This window comes from Oryctolagus cuniculus, chromosome 1 (genome assembly GCF_051225735.1).
Source record: "Oryctolagus cuniculus isolate XC-2025 breed Fujian yellow rabbit chromosome 1, ASM5122573v1, whole genome shotgun sequence".
NCBI classification, from domain to species: domain Eukaryota; kingdom Metazoa; phylum Chordata; class Mammalia; order Lagomorpha; family Leporidae; genus Oryctolagus; species Oryctolagus cuniculus.
In genome coordinates, this window is record NC_142867.1 from 111,672,212 (window position 1) to 111,688,803 (window position 16,592).

At 61.0% G+C, this 16,592-nt stretch overlaps 2 protein-coding genes across 43 annotated transcripts in view; one reads left to right on the forward strand and one right to left on the reverse strand.

The window, feature by feature from the left end:
• The window catches only part of TREH (trehalase), a 31,289-nt gene extending 15,618 nt beyond the window's left edge, over positions 1-15,671 (forward strand). Inside the window, 15 exon segments of one of the 2 annotated variants that reach the window (NM_001082290.1) lie at positions 985-1,076; positions 10,074-10,174; positions 10,302-10,446; positions 10,529-10,616; positions 11,537-11,637; positions 11,771-11,863; positions 11,968-12,084; positions 12,175-12,297; positions 12,466-12,515; positions 12,646-12,840; positions 13,267-13,484; positions 13,748-13,859; positions 14,101-14,213; positions 14,430-14,480; positions 14,672-14,860. In NM_001082290.1, the coding sequence (NP_001075759.1) occupies positions 988-1,076; positions 10,074-10,174; positions 10,302-10,446; positions 10,529-10,616; positions 11,537-11,637; positions 11,771-11,863; positions 11,968-12,084; positions 12,175-12,297; positions 12,466-12,515; positions 12,646-12,840; positions 13,267-13,484; positions 13,748-13,859; positions 14,101-14,213; positions 14,430-14,480; positions 14,672-14,812 (1,737 nt within the window). In that variant the 5' untranslated portion in view covers positions 985-987 and the 3' untranslated portion in view covers positions 14,813-14,860. 2 annotated transcript variants of the gene reach the window in all.
• Positions 15,009-16,592, reverse strand: part of PHLDB1 (pleckstrin homology like domain family B member 1) — a 46,710-nt gene continuing 45,126 nt past the window's right edge. For all 41 annotated transcript variants that reach the window (XM_089313381.1, XM_089313313.1, XM_051837648.3 and 38 more), the window contains one exon: positions 15,009-16,095. In XM_089313381.1, the coding sequence (XP_089169507.1) occupies positions 15,955-16,095 (141 nt within the window). In that variant the 3' untranslated portion in view covers positions 15,009-15,954. The remainder of the gene's footprint in view (positions 16,096-16,592) is intronic.

The following is a 16,592-nucleotide window of genomic DNA, read 5'->3' on the forward strand; positions in this document are numbered from 1 at the left end:
TTTCAAAAGAAACTAGACTTGTATTTAAAAAAAAGTATTGGTGCTCAAAAATTTTAAATTAAATTTAGCCTAAGCTGACTCTGAATAGTTGCAAACTGAAACCAAACTTAATACGTAAACACGGCAGCCTACTGTGTAGCAAGCAGCTCTCAGCCAGCCAGAGCAGCTAAACTTTGAGCGAACTGCTCAGACATTCCCAAGTAGGCAAATGCCAAGCTGAAACCAATCAGCTCTGTCCATCACTTCCTTTTTCCGTCTGTAAACGCTAGGGCTGGGTTTCTGAGTGGCGCTCTCTGAGCCTTTGCTAGTTCAGGATGCTGCCTGATTTATCAAGCATTGCTGCTAAATTTAATTTGCAAAAAGTTTTTCTCTGACAGCGGCAAACACTGCGCAGGCGCCACAGCTGCCGTCCTCAACAGCAGGCTGAGCCCTGCAGACTCAGTGGCCACAGATGTGGGGAGCCGCTCCCCGTGGCTCCTCCCTGACCCATGACCCATGATGGGCTCGTTCACCTGCTCCACCCTCCGCCCCCCTCCGCTCCTCGTCATCATGCCTGGGGGTGAGCTCTTAGAAGCAGGCCCCATCCTGCTCCTGCAGCTCACGGTCGTCCTAGGGAAGCAGCTGCCTGCTTGGTTTGGCAAGGGCTGCGCCACGCACCGCTCCCGCCTTGTCTCACAACTGCCCCCCGCCCCCCAACACCGCAGTCTCCCAGCCAGGCTGAGCGGCTCTCTGTTCCCTTCAAAGTCCGCTCTGTGCACACCGCAATGGTCTTCTTTGGCTGGTCCTTTGGCGAACTCCTAAGTGATCTTAAAAACCCGTATGCGGGTTTCACCCGAGCCCAGGAGGGGCAGTTGGGCACGTGTAGACCAGGCACGCGACCCGCAGGCGGCCACGCCTCAAATCCTGGACTTTGGCTGACTCGGAGAGGCCGGCCAGCCGAACTGTGCCCAGCAAGCGGATGCTCGTGGAGTCACAGCCGTCGCCGCCATGCCCGGGAGCACCTGGGAGCTGCACCTGCTGCTTCTGCTGGGGCTGGGGCTGGGGTCCGAGCAGGCCCTCCCCCCACCCTGTGAGAGGTAGGTGTGCGGGGAAGGCTGGAAGGCTGAGTGTGGGGTCTGGAACGCTGGGTGAGACCCTGGGCTCTGGGGTCAGCCCTTCAGAGGGAAGGGAAAGGAAGGGAGGAAATCTTGGTTTCTCTGCGTAGCAGGCACTGTGCCAGGCACTGGGCCTCCAGCCCCGGACAGGACAGGACTGTGGGAGGCTGCTGGCCGCCGTGTCGCACACTGCCCCACCTGCCCTCCACGCTGCTCTTTGAACTGCGGGAGGCCGTTCTCTGGCCTGTTCCAGCAAACTGCCTCACCTGGGTGAGGGAGCACCCACGGGCCTGGCCAGAGCCCCTGGGTTCAGCCGAGGCCTGACCCTAACCTCCATGCCGACTCAGCTTCCATCTCCAAGCAACAGGGATGAGGCAGCCCTGCCTGCTGGGGGCCCAGGGTAAGGCCCATCCCTCAGCCCCCAGGGGGTCTGTGGCGCTCTCCCCTCCCCCACCCCTTCACTTTGGTTCAGTAAAGTGGAGGTGGGGCCGAGGGGGGGTGGGGGCAACGCCTGTGAGCTGGTGATGTTTGAGCAGATCCTGCTGAGCGGATCTGGAGAGGACAGTCCAGTGGGGGGTGGGCAGTGCAGTGCAAAGGCCCTGGGGCACTGATTGGGGAGTGGGAAGAAGGCCGTGTGGCTGGGACGGAAATAGGACTGGCCTGGGGAGCGAGGGGGCTCTGGAGAGGAGGGGAGCAGGGCTTGTGCTCCAGTTCTAGGACCAGGGCTGGGGCCGGGTGGGTGGAAGACTGAGGTCTTAGGGCTTGTTCATGGTCAAGCACAGAATATCTGGGATGAGAAATGGGTTTTATCCTGAGCACTTGCGATGACTTTCAAGAAGCTGCGGGACCAGGAGTTTTATCAAGCGTCGGGCTGGCGCCGGTGCCTGGAAGGGGACTGTTTGGTGGCCCGGTGACCCTGTAGTCACTCACACGTGGCGATGGCTTGTTCAGTGCAAGGACACATGTACAGCCATCAGGAGCAGAATGATAGCAGAAACCAAGCTCCGTCCCCCAGCCCCTGTCTCCCGTGGGGTTTCTGCGGCTAGCACTTTATTCCTCCTGCAGCGTTGGTGACAGCGCCGTGAAGCGTCGGCCACTGGGGAAGCCGCCAGGGGCGCCATGTGCGGAGTTTGGGCTCAGTCCCGGAGGCACGGAGTGGCTTAGCGATTCAGGTGATCTCTCCAGGTCTGCAGAGATCAATCCGATACCAGATGGTGAAAGCCAGCAGGAATCACATTATCAGCGTAAGATACCCAGCATGCTGCACGGTCCCAGATAAGCAAAGTTGACCAGGCAGCAGGATCCGGTAGCTTCACGGGGTTTATCAGGACCAGAACTTTGTAGTGGGCAGGGATTGAACATGGCGGACCTGCTGTGTCAGCGCTTCTCAGCACAACCACTTGTATAAGGAAGAATCCGGCCGGCCTTTGGCTTGGGTTCCTGGTGGGGGGACCTCTGGGTCCTCGGAATGTCCCCAGTGACAGGAGGGTCTCTGTGGTTCACGCCGGGCCCCGATGCGCCATGCCTGCCGTGACCCCTCAGCAGCCGCTGCTAAGGAGGTGGGGGCAGACCATGCCGGGAGACCCTCCGTGTGTTTAGAGGGTTGGCACTTTGAATCACGTGACCTCTGCCCAACCTCTTGACCTTCAGGGCGGGGAATGGGGCGGGCCAGTGAGTTCCATCATGTGACCAATGAGGCACTCAACCGTGCCTACATAATACAGCCCCAGTAAAAGCCCTAGACCCCCAAGCTCAGTGGAGCATCCGGGTTGGGAAGCATGTGGACGAGAGAGGAGGGTGAGGGACCCCAGCTCCCCGGGGAAGGGACAGGCCCTGCCTCCAGGACCCTGCTGTTACAAGCCCGGGGATGGTTGATTCCCTAGCGCTGGAAATTGGTGTGGGCCACGGTGCAACCCAGGCAAGGTTTGCCAGGGACTTGAGCTGGAGCACAGCGGGGACAGCATGATGGCAGAGGTCACACCTGTCGGCTCAGTGAAGGGAGCTGGAGGGTTTTTTGCTGTGTGGTGGGGCGTGGCCATGCCTGTCCTGCACACGCCACTTTGGATGCACCCGGCCCAGTGGTCTGCGCCAGCACGGCTGTTTCTCTTGCCCAAGAAACACTCAGAATGGCCCTGTTGCTCACTGCTGAGAGCGCCGGACGGGCACGTGTTGGTCACACAGGGCTACTCCAGCCATGCGCCAGCAGTGGGGCCTTCTGTGGTTAGGGTGAGGTCGCTCCTCCTGCCTCCCTGGTTCGGAGGTGGACAGCAACCTGAGGCCAGAGATGGCTCCATGTTTGGGTCGGGAGCACTTGAGCTCTTGAGTCCTATTTAGAGCCTGCCTTGCTCCCAGCCCACAGCCTGTGATGGCTCCTGGTTTGCATCCTTGCAGAAGCTTAGTGCTTGCCTGGGTTCCAGCAAATCGCCGAATCTGAGGGGGCCCTGGGAAGGCCCCCACATCTGTAGTGGGTAGTGAGACTGCAGGTGTCCTGGGGCCCCTGCGTGCTCAGCCTGGGCGGCTCAGCGTTCACTTTAGATGGTTCGCGCCAGCATTAAATTCCCGTGTTGCAGTCAGTATCAGAAAGTGTGTGGTTCGCCAGGACACAGACTCACTGAAACACATGGTTTGGGGGAGAAGGGACCCAAGGGCAGGAACGAGGGCCCCTGGTGTGGAAGAGCAGTGTTGCTTAAGGAAAAAACCTAGGGAGGGTGGGCGCCGGGCCCAGGGGGCATAAGGAAGTGCAGACTCCTAGGAAAACAAGGAAAATGCACCACCCCTCTGGCCGTTCACCTGTAGCAGCCAAGGTGCGGGTAAGAGGCCCAGCTCGGATGCTGGCAGTGGGACCACAGCCTCCAGTCGACGGCCCAGGAGTCCCGGGGCCTGTGCTTCCACGAAGCCCCGGAGAAGGCAGAGCAGGTGCCATGGTAGACGCAGAGAACCCGGAAGTGCCTACTGGTGGGACTGTGGTGGGTGTCTGGGTGAAAGGTGGGGTGTCTACACGGGCTTTTGGCAAAGTCGTTTCTCCTTCCCGTTTGGCGGGAATGGATGTTACCTCTGACTGGGGAGTTCTTCCCCTCCTAACTGCATCACCAAAACCCGTTCCTGTTAGCCCAGCAGGGCCGCCACTGGGGGAGGAGTTCAGGTGAACTCAGGAGTTCAGTTTGCATGAGTGGCCCGTTTCTTCCTGGACAGATCCCGGGGTGGATCCAGTGCCTTGTGGGGAGACCATCACTAATGTCCCGTGTTGTGGAACAGAGGGCACAGGAGTCCTCCGGGGTCAGCAGTGCGTGCAGCACAGGCTGGACCTCCTGGCTGACCTTTGACCTCCTCCCCGCACAATGGCTGAGACTTTGGACCGGAGAATTTCCCTCCGAGGGGTAATTATTAGCTTGGTATCAGATGTCACCTGAGATTGTCCCTAAGACTGAAGGAGGTAAGAAAATCTTTTTAAATTTACTTTTTATTTACCTAAAAGGCGGAGTCAGAGCGAGACAGAGATCTGCCATCTGTTGGTTCATTCCCTAATTGGCCGCAACAACCAGGGCTGGGCCAGACCGCAGCCAGGAGCCAGGAGCTTCTTCCAGTCTCCCACACGGGTGCAGGGGCCCAAGGACTTGGACCATCCTCTGCTGCTTTCCCAGGCCATTAGCAGGGAGTTGGATCAGAAGTAGAGCAGCTGGGTCTCGAACCGGCACCCACATGGGACACTGGCATCGCAGGTGGAGGCTTAACTTGCTATGTTGGTGCGCCGGCCCCTCAAGATATTTTAAGAAGCTTAGGTTTCAAGATTATCTTTTTTAAAAAGATTTATTTATAATTCAGAGTTACACAGAGAGAGAAGGAGAGGCAGAGAGAGAGAGCGATCTTCCATCTGATGGTTCACTCCCCAAATGGCCAGAGCTGCACCAATCCAAAGCCAGGAGCCAGGAGCTTCTTCTGGGTCTCCCACGCGGGTGCAGGAGCCCAAGGACTTGGGCCATCTTCTTACTGTTTTCCCGGGCCATAGCAGAGAGCTGGACAGGAAGTGGAGCAGCTGGGTCTTGAACCGGTGCCCATATGGGATGCCAGCCCTTCAGGCCAGAGCATTAACCCACTGTGCCACAGTGCCAGCCCTTCAAGATTATCTTGCATGTGAATGGTGGGGCTACAGTGCATGTGTGACCCAACCAGTTAAGCCACCACTTGAGATGTCTGCATCCCACGTCCGTGTTCCTGGTTCAAGTCCTGGGTACTCGACCTCGATCCAGCTCCATGCTAATATACCCAGGAAGCAGCAGGAGACGGCTCAAGTACTTGGGTTCCTGACACTTACATAGGAGACGAGGATGGAGTTCCTGGTGTCTGGTTTTGGCTGGCCCAGCCATCTAGGGCATGAACCAGTGAATGGAAGATCTGTCTCTCTCTGCCTTTCAAATAATAGGTAAACCATTAAAAAATAATGTGGGTTAAGAATTGCGCATCCCACATTGGAGTGCCTGGGTTTGGTTCCAGCTCCCTCTTCCTGCTAACGCAGACCCTGGGAGGCAGCAGTAACTGGCTCAAGCAATTGCATTCCCAGCTCCACCTTTGAGGCTGGATGTTGTGCGCATGCTCGAATTTAAAAAGGAAAACAAAGGTGGACCCTGCTGCTGGGGGAATGCCGCCTTGCTCCAGGCACCTCTTTCCCCTGGGACTGACTCTGGATGAGCCCCAGGGGCTGCCGGGTTGGTCACTTGGGCAGCGTGCTGTAAGCAGCTTTCGACTGAGCGGCGAAGAGCCGGTGGGTCTGTGCGAGGCGGTTCCAGGTGAATGCAGACAGCATGCTGTTGGGAAGTCTGCCTCTGCCTGAAGACAGCAGGACCAAGTCCTGTGTGTGCGCTGTTAGCTGCAGCCCTGGGTTTTCTGCTGAGCCTTGGGCAGTGCCAATGGCCAGGCCATTAGGTCAGGGGGCAGGGGAAGCCCTGTGGGTGAAAGCGGTGGCCTTAATCACTTGTGAGGACGCTGTGACGTCCACCAGATCCCCTTGCCTACATCGGAAGGTTTTGGGGGCAGGCATTGGGTGTCCCTGTGTGTTCACTTGAGATGGCCCCCGGGACAAGCGACATGGCAGTACTGCCGCCCTGCCCCTGATCCCTCGGAGACGCAGGTGCTGACATGAGTTACTGTGTCTGCCAGAGGCCTGTAGGCAGGGTCCCCGCGGGTCGCTAGGGAATTGGACGGGCGGTGGAAGTCTCCCCTTCTCCCAGGCAGAGTCCTGGGACCTTGCTGCTTCCCCGGGGGCCCGGGGAAGGTGCCTGTGTGACCTGCGCTGCTTTTCTTCCCCCGTCATCTGAACTCTTGTTTCTCACCTGATGCAGCAGTCCCTGTCCTAGGACAAGTGCACAGGTCGGGGGATGGCCCCCACAGCAGGGCAGTGTAGCCACGCCCATCAGCCGGACGAGCAATTCAGGGGGCCTGAGAGAACAGGGCGGGTTGTGCCTTCCTCCCGTCTGGCAAAAATGGAGCGACTCAGCTCTGCCCCCTGCTGGTTGAGATACTGCCCACCCAACTCTGCACCTGTGACCCCTGCCCTGTGTGGATGGGAGGGGCCCTTGCCAGTCGAGTACTGCTGCCTAACCTGGACCGCACACAGCGGTCCTTCTCAAAGGTGGAAGCATTGGTTAAAATATTGGATAAGCCGGTGCCGCGGCTCACTAGGCTAATCCTCCGCATGCGCACCGGCACCCCGGATTCTAGTCCCGGTCAGGGTGCCAGATTCTGCAGCGGCCTTTTCGGGGGTGAACCAACGGAAGGAAGAGTTTTCTCTCCGTCTCTCTCTCTCACTGTCTAACTCTGCCTGTCAAAAATAAATACATTTTAAAAAATTGGATAAATAGATGGGTTGATCAGAAGTGCACCGAGGGAAATTCATTTTTACGTTAACAATGCGCAAGAAACTGAGAAGTAGATACTGAGATAGTGATGGGGTCACTCCTGCTTTGGAAGCCGACAAGGTTGGATGGAAGCCTGCCAACCTGGGCGGCCCTGACCTGGGAGACCTTTTGTCATGTGCTCTGATGATGGACTAGACCAGTCAATGACAGGGGACTGACGTGCCGTCTTTTTTTTTTTTTTTTTTTTTTGAAAAAGGCTTTTTTAGGCTGGTGCCGTGGCTCAATAGGCTAATCCTCCGCCTGCGGCGCCAGCACCCCGGGTTCTAGTCCTGGTCGGGGCGCCGGATTCTGTCCCGGTTGCTCCTCTTCCAGTCCAGCTCTCTGCTGTGGCCAGGGAGTGCAGTGGAGGATGGCCCAAGTGCATGGGCCCTGCACCCCATGGGAGACCAGGAGAAGTACCTGGCTCCTGCCTTCGGATTGGTGCAACATGCCAGCCATGGCGGCCATTTGAGGGGTGAACCAATCGAAGGAAGACCTTTCTGTCTCTCTCTCACTGTCTAACTCTGCCTGGCCAAAAAACAAACAAACAAACAAACAAACAAACAAAAAAACCAAAAAAAACACCACCTTTTTATTTACTTAAAGCAGAGTTACAGACAGAGGGAGAAGGAAAGAGAGAGATCTTCCATCCTCTAGTTCACTCCCCAACTGCCAGCAACAGTCTAGAACAGGCCAAAGCCAGGAGCCTCCTCCTGGTCTCCCTCCCATGCGGGTGCAGGGCCCAAGCACTTGGGCCATCCTCCACTGTACTCCTGGGCCACAGCAGAGAGCTGGCCTGGAAGAGGAGCAGTCAGGACTGGAACTGGCGCCCATATGGGATGCCAGCACTGCAGGTGGCAGCTTTACCCACTACACCACAGTGCTGGCCCCCAGGGATCACTTTCAATGAGCAACTAACGGGTGACTGAATGGGAGGTTTTGGTTCCCGGCGCCTGCCTTGGGGAGGTAGCTCCTACCAGATGGCTGGTCTTCTGTCTGCTCCCTGGCTCAGCACAGGATCTCTCCTCTGCGTGCCCCCACCGATGCCAGCTACCAGCCAGTGGGGCCACCCAGCGTTAGGCTGGAGTGTGCACCACAGTGAGGCAAACAACCTTCTCTTTAGGCAGTTTGTGGGGATTTTGTCGGCATAATGGAAAGCTGACCACAGCCTGCTGTGCCTCCCTTGTCTCAGGACAGGGCTGTTCCCAGACCGAGGGATGCCCGGTGCTTTCGTCCTGTAAGAATCCCATTTTCCCCTGCCCTGCTTTGTAGCTGTCTATCCGTAGAAGCACGGGCAGGGTGCACTTGTGCAGGGGACATGGTGGCTTGTCTGCTATGCTGCTGCTACTCCGCGCCCGTTATCACCGGGAGCTTCTAAGCACTCAGCTGTGGCGCTTGCTGTCCCATAGTGATTCGCTGGCCAGGGCTTGTGAATCATGTGGCCCAAAGGCCTGGGAGGGAGCAGGTCCTTCCCAGATGCTGCCATTGGTCTTGGATGCGACCTAGCATCCCGCTGTTCCCGCGTCAGACTCGGTGCAGCAGTGGGTCGGGCAAAGCTGCTCAGGTTGTCTCGGCCCAGTCAGCTTCCAGAAGTGGGTGTGTCTTGGCAAACGGGGTGGGGGTGGGGTTCCCCAGTTTTGGGCATCATGCTAGGAATGATGTGTTCTGTGGCTCTGAGTCCCTCTCCCGGCACCAGGTGGTGTTGGATTTCCCTCATTGCTGAACCCGCGGGGTCATTCCTACCCCCTCAGGTACTCTGTCTCCTCTGCTTTTTTTGCTGATCTGCACACAACTTTTCCAACTTCCGGGGGAAGCAGGTGGTCCAGCAAGCCCCTCCCCCTCAGGCCACACCCTGTCGGCTATGGCAGGTGTAGAGCCAGAGGGCGGTCCAGCTGCACTTGCCCATAGCCCCAGTGTGGCTGGATGAGGCGCAGCACACCGAGCCCATCGGGGCCATGGGGAATCCTCAAAACCAGTTGGGAGGCGCAGTCGCTGCTTCGTGCCTGGGAACCATCCCTTCCCCTGACGCCCGAAGGTGCAGCCTCGCTCCTGGCACCAGTGAGTGGGCGGGGCGGGGGCAGCCCCTGAGGTAAAGCAGCTTCCCCCTGCGCAGAGCCCCCAGGAGAGCAGAGGAGCCTGCAGTGGGGCCCCTGCCCTGCCTTCCCATGCTATGTCTGGACACACACGTGTGCAGGTGTGTTCTTGCCGACCCCTGAGACGCTGCTGCCTGGGCCGGGGTTGGACAGTTTCCCAATCTGGGGAAACGGGACCCAGCCGTGCAGCCTGGGCGGGACGCTCTGCACTCCCGCAAAGCTGGCTGGTGTTCAAGTACCTGGTTCCACCAGCGGGTTTGCAGAGCTGCCCGAGTGCGCCCTTGACTGTTCCGGGGGGTTTCCACCTGTCCCAGGCGGGCCCCCCTCTCTGGGTTCAGTTTCTTACTGCTCATCCACCAAGCCTTGGCCACTGCTCTTGACTTTGTAAAAACCCAAATACAGGGGCTTTGGTGGTTCCGTTCCATGCGCTGCGGGGAGAGCAGTGTGCGGTTACTCCATGGAGCCGACTTGTTCTTACCTTCTTTAGAGGGCAGTGGCTCTCTGACCAGGTGCACCTGTCCACCAGGGAGACCAGCGGCTTTCTGTAGGTCAGGCAAAACCTGTTTAGGGGGAGGCGTTTGGCACACAGTGAAGACCTTGCAGGTGGGACACTGCGTGTTGCAAGGCTTTCTGGTGCTAAGCCTCAGCCATGGCCACTGGGCGTAACTCACAGGGTTTGCCCTGGGCCCTTCCACTGGGACCCACGTGGGGCTGAGGCACACAGAGTGGGGCCCCACCAGTGCTCTGGCGTCATGTGTGTCATGGATTAAAAGTGCTAAGCTCTTGTCCACCAGGTCGCCAGCAGCATGGGCTCTGGCCACTGCATGGGGCCTCTGTTAGACCAAGACCTGGCTTGTTCTCTCAGCACCACGCACCTGTGCCACCGGCACAAACACGGGCAGGCACACTCGACTCCAGCCCGGGGAGCGTGCCCTGAGCTGTCTGCCTCGGACGCCACCCCACACTGGCATCCACCCCGCCTGTGTTCTCTGCAGCCAGATTTACTGCCATGGGGAGCTCCTGCACCAGGTCCAGATGGCCCGGCTCTACCCGGACGATAAGCAGTTTGTGGACATGCCGCTGTCCACGGCTCCAGGTGAGCACGTGGGGCCTCCCCTGCTCCTGTATGGGCAGGGAAGGCGCGAGACTAGGCTGAGCAGCCCTTCTGATCTGGGAGGGGCTCAGGGCACCCTGCTGACCCCTCTCGGCCGCCTGCTCCCCAGACCAGGTTCTGCAGAGCTTCGCCGAGCTGGCCGCGACCTACAACAACACCGTCCCCAGGGAGCAGCTCGAGAAGTTTGTCCAGGAGCACTTCCAGGCGGTGGGGCAGGAGCTGGAATCATGGACCCCCGGGGACTGGAAAGAGAGGTGGGACTCTGCATGGGGGACAGGAGAGGGTCGCCTGCATGGGGCCGCCTCCCTGAACCCTGTGGGGCCGGTGCCTCTGCAGCCCCCAGTTCCTGCAGAAGATCTCGGACCCCAAGCTGCGAGCCTGGGCAGAGCAGCTGCACCTGCTCTGGAAGAAGCTGGGAAAGAAGGTAGCAGTGTCGGGGGGCCGGCCCGGGATGGGGAGGGGGCTGTGCGTGGTGGGGGTGAGGCTCGGGGGACCACGCGGTGGGGGCTGAGGCCCCCCTGAGCACACATGAGGTCTCCAACCCTGAGAATGCAGCCCCCACCCTCCCCAGTAGCCAACACAGAAACCCTCTAGGAAGAACCCCTGGCCCCGCCCCTCCCCTCCCCTCCCCTCCCCTCCCCTCCTCTCCTCTCCTCCCATCCCCTCCTTCCCCTCCCCTCCCCTCCCCTCCCCTCCCCTCCCCGGGCAGCGTCTGTGGCCTGCCCTGTGTCCAGCACTGACCTGAACAACTTTCTCTCCTCTGCTGGGAGGCTCAGGGCAGCGCCTTTGTCCAAATCCTCTGGGCGCACCCAGCTCTTTCCTCCCATTTGCCCCATGGCCTGGCACTCGCTGGCCCGAGAGCAGCTCAGGGCTCCTCTGTCAGTGCCTCTGCCTCCCTCGGCAGCTGAGCCCAGCCAGAATGAATGTGAGCCCGTTTCTACTGCTCCCCACTAAAGCCAGCACTGCAGAAACGGAGGGGGCACCAGAGAGACCTGACGGCCCCTAGCAGCCCCTCTGATCCTTCCCCCTTCATCCACATCTGCCTTCCCTGGGCCAGAGAATGGGGTGGGTGGGCTGCTCCTTGGGCCTGGCGTGGTGGTGACAGCAGGGATGCCGGGTGGAGGGGGATGGGGCCTGGCACCCCCACTCCCAGGTCATCTCCTGACTGGCAGGTGCCAGGCTGAGAGGTCAGGGCTCTACACACAGATGCACTGAGCCGGGCCCCAGAGGCCTGCGTGTGGCAGTCCCAGACATCAGGGCTCCCAGCGGCCAGGCCTTGGCCCCACAGCTGGCAGCACAGCACCTGAGCTGGCCCCGCTCCGTGGGGCTTCTCTTCTGACACAGATAAAGCCAGAGGTGCTGAGCCAGCCTGAGCGGTTCTCTCTGATCTACTCCCAACATCCCTTCATTGTGCCTGGCGGGCGCTTTGTGGAGTTCTACTACTGGTGAGTGCCCAGGCCGGAGAGGCCCCGGGCATCGGGGCCAGCTGTGGTGGGGGATGCAGGGCGAGTGCCCTCTGCTGGTCTGTGTGTGCCAGGTGGAGGGCGGCGCTGGGCTGAGGCCGGCACCGTCCCCCAGGGACTCCTACTGGGTCATGGAGGGCCTGCTCCTGTCTGAGATGGCCGAGACAGTGAAGGGCATGCTGCAAAACTTCCTGGACCTGGTGACGGCGTAAGAGGGGCAGGGCACTGCCAGACCGGGGCTGGGGGCAGGGCAGGTGTGGCTGGGCTGCAGGGGCTGGGCAGAGGGCATCGCACGGGTCTCGCTCTCGGCAGCTATGGGCACATCCCCAATGGTGGGCGAGTGTACTACTTGCAGCGCAGCCAGCCCCCGCTCCTGACGCTCATGATGGACCGATACGTGGCGCACACCGGTGACCTTGCCTTCCTACGGTGGGAACCCCACACCACAGACCTCCCTGGGCAGGGGGCGCTGGGGAGTGCCTGGGCTGAAGCCATGGGCTCTGCTCAATCCCACCCCAGGGAGAACATTGAGACCTTGGCCTTGGAACTGGACTTCTGGGCTGAGAACAGGACCATCTCTGTGAGCTCGGGGGGAAACAGCTACACCCTGAACCGCTATCACGTCCCTTACGGGGGGCCCAGGTGAGGAACTGCCCGGCCCCCCTCAACCTCTTGCTTGTCCGCTGTGGTGGAGAGAGTCTGACCCAGCCTGGCTTTGCACGAGGCCTCACTGAGAGCCCTCGGCAAGGGGGGGACGGCTGAGCGTGGCCTCCTGCTCAAGCCAGGCTGCCCACCCCTCCTCTCTGCCAGGCCCGAGTCCTACAGCAAAGACACAGAGCTGGCACACACCTTGCCGGAAGGTGAGCGACGAGAGAGGAGGGGACACTGGGTGTGGGCGGCTGCATGGCCGCAGTGTGCCCTGGGCCCTGGCCCCGGCCCCTGGGCTGCTGCAGCCTGGCCCGGCCTGGCCACCCTGCTCTGTGCTCGCAGGGAGCTGGGAAACCTTGTGGGCGGAGCTCAAGGCCGGCGCCGAGTCCGGCTGGGACTTCTCTTCGCGCTGGCTGGTTGGCAGCCCAAACCCGGACTCACTCGGCAGCATCCGAACGAGCAAGCTGGTGCCCGTCGACCTGAATGCCTTCCTGTGCCAGGCCGAAGAGCTGCTCAGTGGCTTCTACAGCAGGCTCGGTGAGCGTCCAGGGAGCCAGGGCTGTCTGGCTGGGTCACCCTCCAGAACGTGGAGCCGTCCTGGGCTTCTGACCCCTTATGCAAAGGGCCCCCAGGACCTGTGATGGACACATCATCCACACCACCCAACTTCATCCACTCCTCTCCCTGGAGCCACCTGGTCCCCCCATCCCCCGAGCTAGGGGACCTGGATAGCTAGTCTTCGGAGGGTGGCCCTGGGAACAGAACCCATGCTGGCTCTGGAGGTGGTGCAGGGCCATCTGCTAAGGGAACCACAGGCCCTAGATGCTGGAGATGGGGTGGGTGTCAGGCTGGCCTCTGGTTGCTAAGGTTCCTCACCCCCTGGACGAGGCAGAGTAGAGCTGTCCAGGGCATAGGCCCCTGGGGACGGCCCTGGGAACTCCATCTAAAGGCAATGCTGCCCAGGGAATGAATCCCAGGCTACGAAGTACAGAAATCTGCGGGCACAGCGCATAGCGGCCCTGACGGCCCTCCTGTGGGACGAGGACAAGGGCGCTTGGTTCGACTACGACCTTGAGAACCAGAAGAAGAACCACGAGTTTTACCCGTCCAACCTCACTCCACTCTGGGCCGGCTGCTTCTCTGACCCTGCCATCGCAGACAAGGCTCTGCAGTACCTGCAGGTGAGGGGACAGCAGCGGGGTCGGGTCCACAGGGAGCAGCACTGTCCCCTCCTGGCTCTTGGGAGCAGGGACCTGGTAGGTGGCAGCCACTCCCTCCTGTCTGCTCCTGGGCCTTAGCCTGTGGCTCCCACCAGGGGGCAGCAGCGAGCCGAGAAGAGGTGGCTAGGGAAGGTGCATCTGGGGTCCAGGAGGGTCCTGCACCTGCACCCTGGCTCCCCCTGCAGCCCCCACCCACAGCCTCAGTAACACCTGGAACCTTCTAGGACAGCCAGATCCTGAACCACCGCCATGGAATCCCAACCTCTCTCCAGAACACAGGCCAGCAGTGGGACTTTCCCAATGCCTGGGCCCCCCTTCAGGATCTGGTCATCAGAGGTAGGGAGGCCTGGCCTCAGGCTGCAGGGGGTCGGCTGTCCTGGTGCTAGGGAGGTGTGGGCCGTGGAGGCAGGCCCTTCCCCTGTGTCTGTTCTGGCCTCCCACTTGGCAAACGCCCCACTCCCACCGCCCTATGGGATCAGCCCTCCTCTGCCTCCACAGCCTGCACTGGGCCCAGGGCTCTCCCTCGCTGGGGCCTGGAGCTGTGGAGATTCAGGGTCCTGCCTGGGGTGGGGTCTAGGCCTGGCCAAGTCGCCTTCAGCTCGGACACAGGAAGTGGCTTTCCAGCTGGCTCAGAACTGGATCCGGACCAACTTTGATGTCTACTCCCAAAGATCAGCCATGTATGAGAAGGTGAGCTCCACCATCCCGCCAGGGGCTCCTCCCCCAAGTGAGGGAAGCTCAGATTCCAAGAGGCCCAGGGCAGCGCAGCCAGGACAGTGGCGGCACCCAGTGGCCACATCTGGGCACTGCAGGGGCCGGGGCTGTGTCCAGAACCACTTCTCCCCTAGGGCGGACTTGGTGGGGTAGGACCAGTGCCTGACCTTTCACCCGACCTCTTGTCCCCAGTATGACATCAGCAATGCACAGCCGGGTGGCGGAGGGGAGTATGAAGTGCAGGTGAGTGGGCCGTGCTGTCCCCACCACTGACGGGACCCCTCCAGGCCGCAGGGAGCAGCTGAGTGCTCCTTGGTTCCCTGGGGCGGGTGGGGCCAGGGCCCTGGGCCCCAAGTAGAGGAGCCCCCACACCCCCAGATCCGGGCTTGCGGGTGCCTCACAGCTGTGGCTCCACCAGCCTCCCCTCTCTCCAGGAGGGGTTTGGCTGGACCAACGGAGTCGCCCTGATGCTCCTGGACCGCTATGGTGACCGGCTGAGCTCGGGGACCCAGCTGGCGCTCCTGGAGCCCCACTGCCTGGCCGCTGCCCTCCTGCTCAGCTTCCTAACACGGTGACCACAGGGCGGCCTCCCTGCACCTCTGTTCATTAAACCTCTCACCGGCCCCGCCTTCTCCTGCCTCTTTCTGCCCTGCCGCCTCCCAGCCTGTCTGACAGAGCAGGGACCTGGAGGTCACGGTGGGCCAGGGTCCCTGCTTGGACCTCCCACTGGGGGGGTCCGGGCCCCCACCCACCCGGCTTCACACACACACACCTAGCTCAAATGCTTTATTGTTCCGCAGAAACACTTACAAATACTGAGACCCCACAGCCCGGCCTGGCAGCTGAGGGCCCAGGGCTGGGGAGACGGCGGGAGGTGGGCTTAGTGTTAAGGCGCAAAGGGCTGAGGCCAGACAGTCGGAGGCCCGGCCGTCACTCTCCTCCAGGGCCTGGGGAGGCCAGCCGCAGCTCCAGGCCTCCCCTCCTTGCCCAGGCCTCTACTCTGCCAGCTCTGAGCAGCCAATTTTCCCTGTCAGGGTCTCTGCACCCCCTCTGGCTCTAAGCAAGGCACGAGTGGGAGGACGAGGGCTGATGGGGCCAAGCTGTGCCTCAGGGTTCAGAGACACAGGCAGAGGAGCAGTGTCTAGGGCCAGGCCCCCGCCCCCGGCAGGAGAGATGATGGCAGGGACCCTCGGGGGGCCCAGGGTGAGGCAGTTAGCATGTTACCATGGCGACAGCACACTCACTGTGCAGCGCAGGGTGCTGGCCCTGCCCTGACAGGATGGGACTGGGACCGCCAGGGTGATGCTCCAGGCCTCGGGCCCCTGAACAAAGTTATAAAAAGTAGAAAGGGGAGCGCTTCCAGGCAGAACCGGGATTGAGACACACGCTGCCTGAGCTGTCGCCCCACTCTGCATGTGGCTCTGCCCAGCCCCCACGGCCCTGGCATGGGACGGGGCGGGGGAGGATCTTTGGCAGACTCTGGTACCGTATGTATCCTTTACGAAAGGGGACAGGACAGCAGGTGCCAGGCCAGGGCTGGAGGCCCACTTGGTGACAGCTCCTCAGCCCTGGCTGGGCCTGGGGTGGGACCCCGAAGAGTTCTGGGCTCCTCTCCCCACCCCCCGTCTTCTGGCTGGCTCTGAGAACCCGGCCGCTGGCTGCGCTCAGCTCCACCTGCTCCCACGCCCAGCGCGATGGTCTCTGGGAGCCGCGGCAGTCAGTTCATGAACTGAGTGTAGCCCTCGGCCCCCGTGACGATGACGTCCATCCAGATGCGCATGGCCTCTGCGGACGGGGCCACCATGTAGTAGAGCCGGTCGTGGGTCTTCACACAGAAGGTGAGCGCTGGGTTCGGGCTCTGCCGAGGGAAGGGGGCGGGTCACAATGATGTCCAGCACGTTGTCTTCATGCCTCTGACAACCTGGAGCTGAGGGCTGGGCCCCAGGCTGACGTCTCCTCTGCCCAGCAGCAGTTCAGGCCTCCCTGGGTGCTATAGGGCTGGCAGGACTGCACACTGCCCAGGGAGATGGGTGCTGTTCTTGAGTGAGTAGCGGGTGATTCAGACACAAAGGAGCATGGGGCGACAGGCAGGGTGCTGGGCCCCAGGCCCCCAGAAGGACAGAGGTCAGGGCCAGGCAGCCGTTCCCTCTCAGACCTAGACTCTGAGCCCCACCCCCTCTTTACCCGTCCCTTTGCAGGATGGCCCTGAGCAGGGACATCCTGCTGCTGTCTCCCTGGACGGAGCTGCAAGCCACACGCAGGCCCCAGGGGCCTCCTGCTTCTGCTCCTCCGTCAGGCCTAGGGCAGTTAGAGGCAGGGAGGAGGGGGTCCGAGTCAGTGGGCACAGGGTGTTAA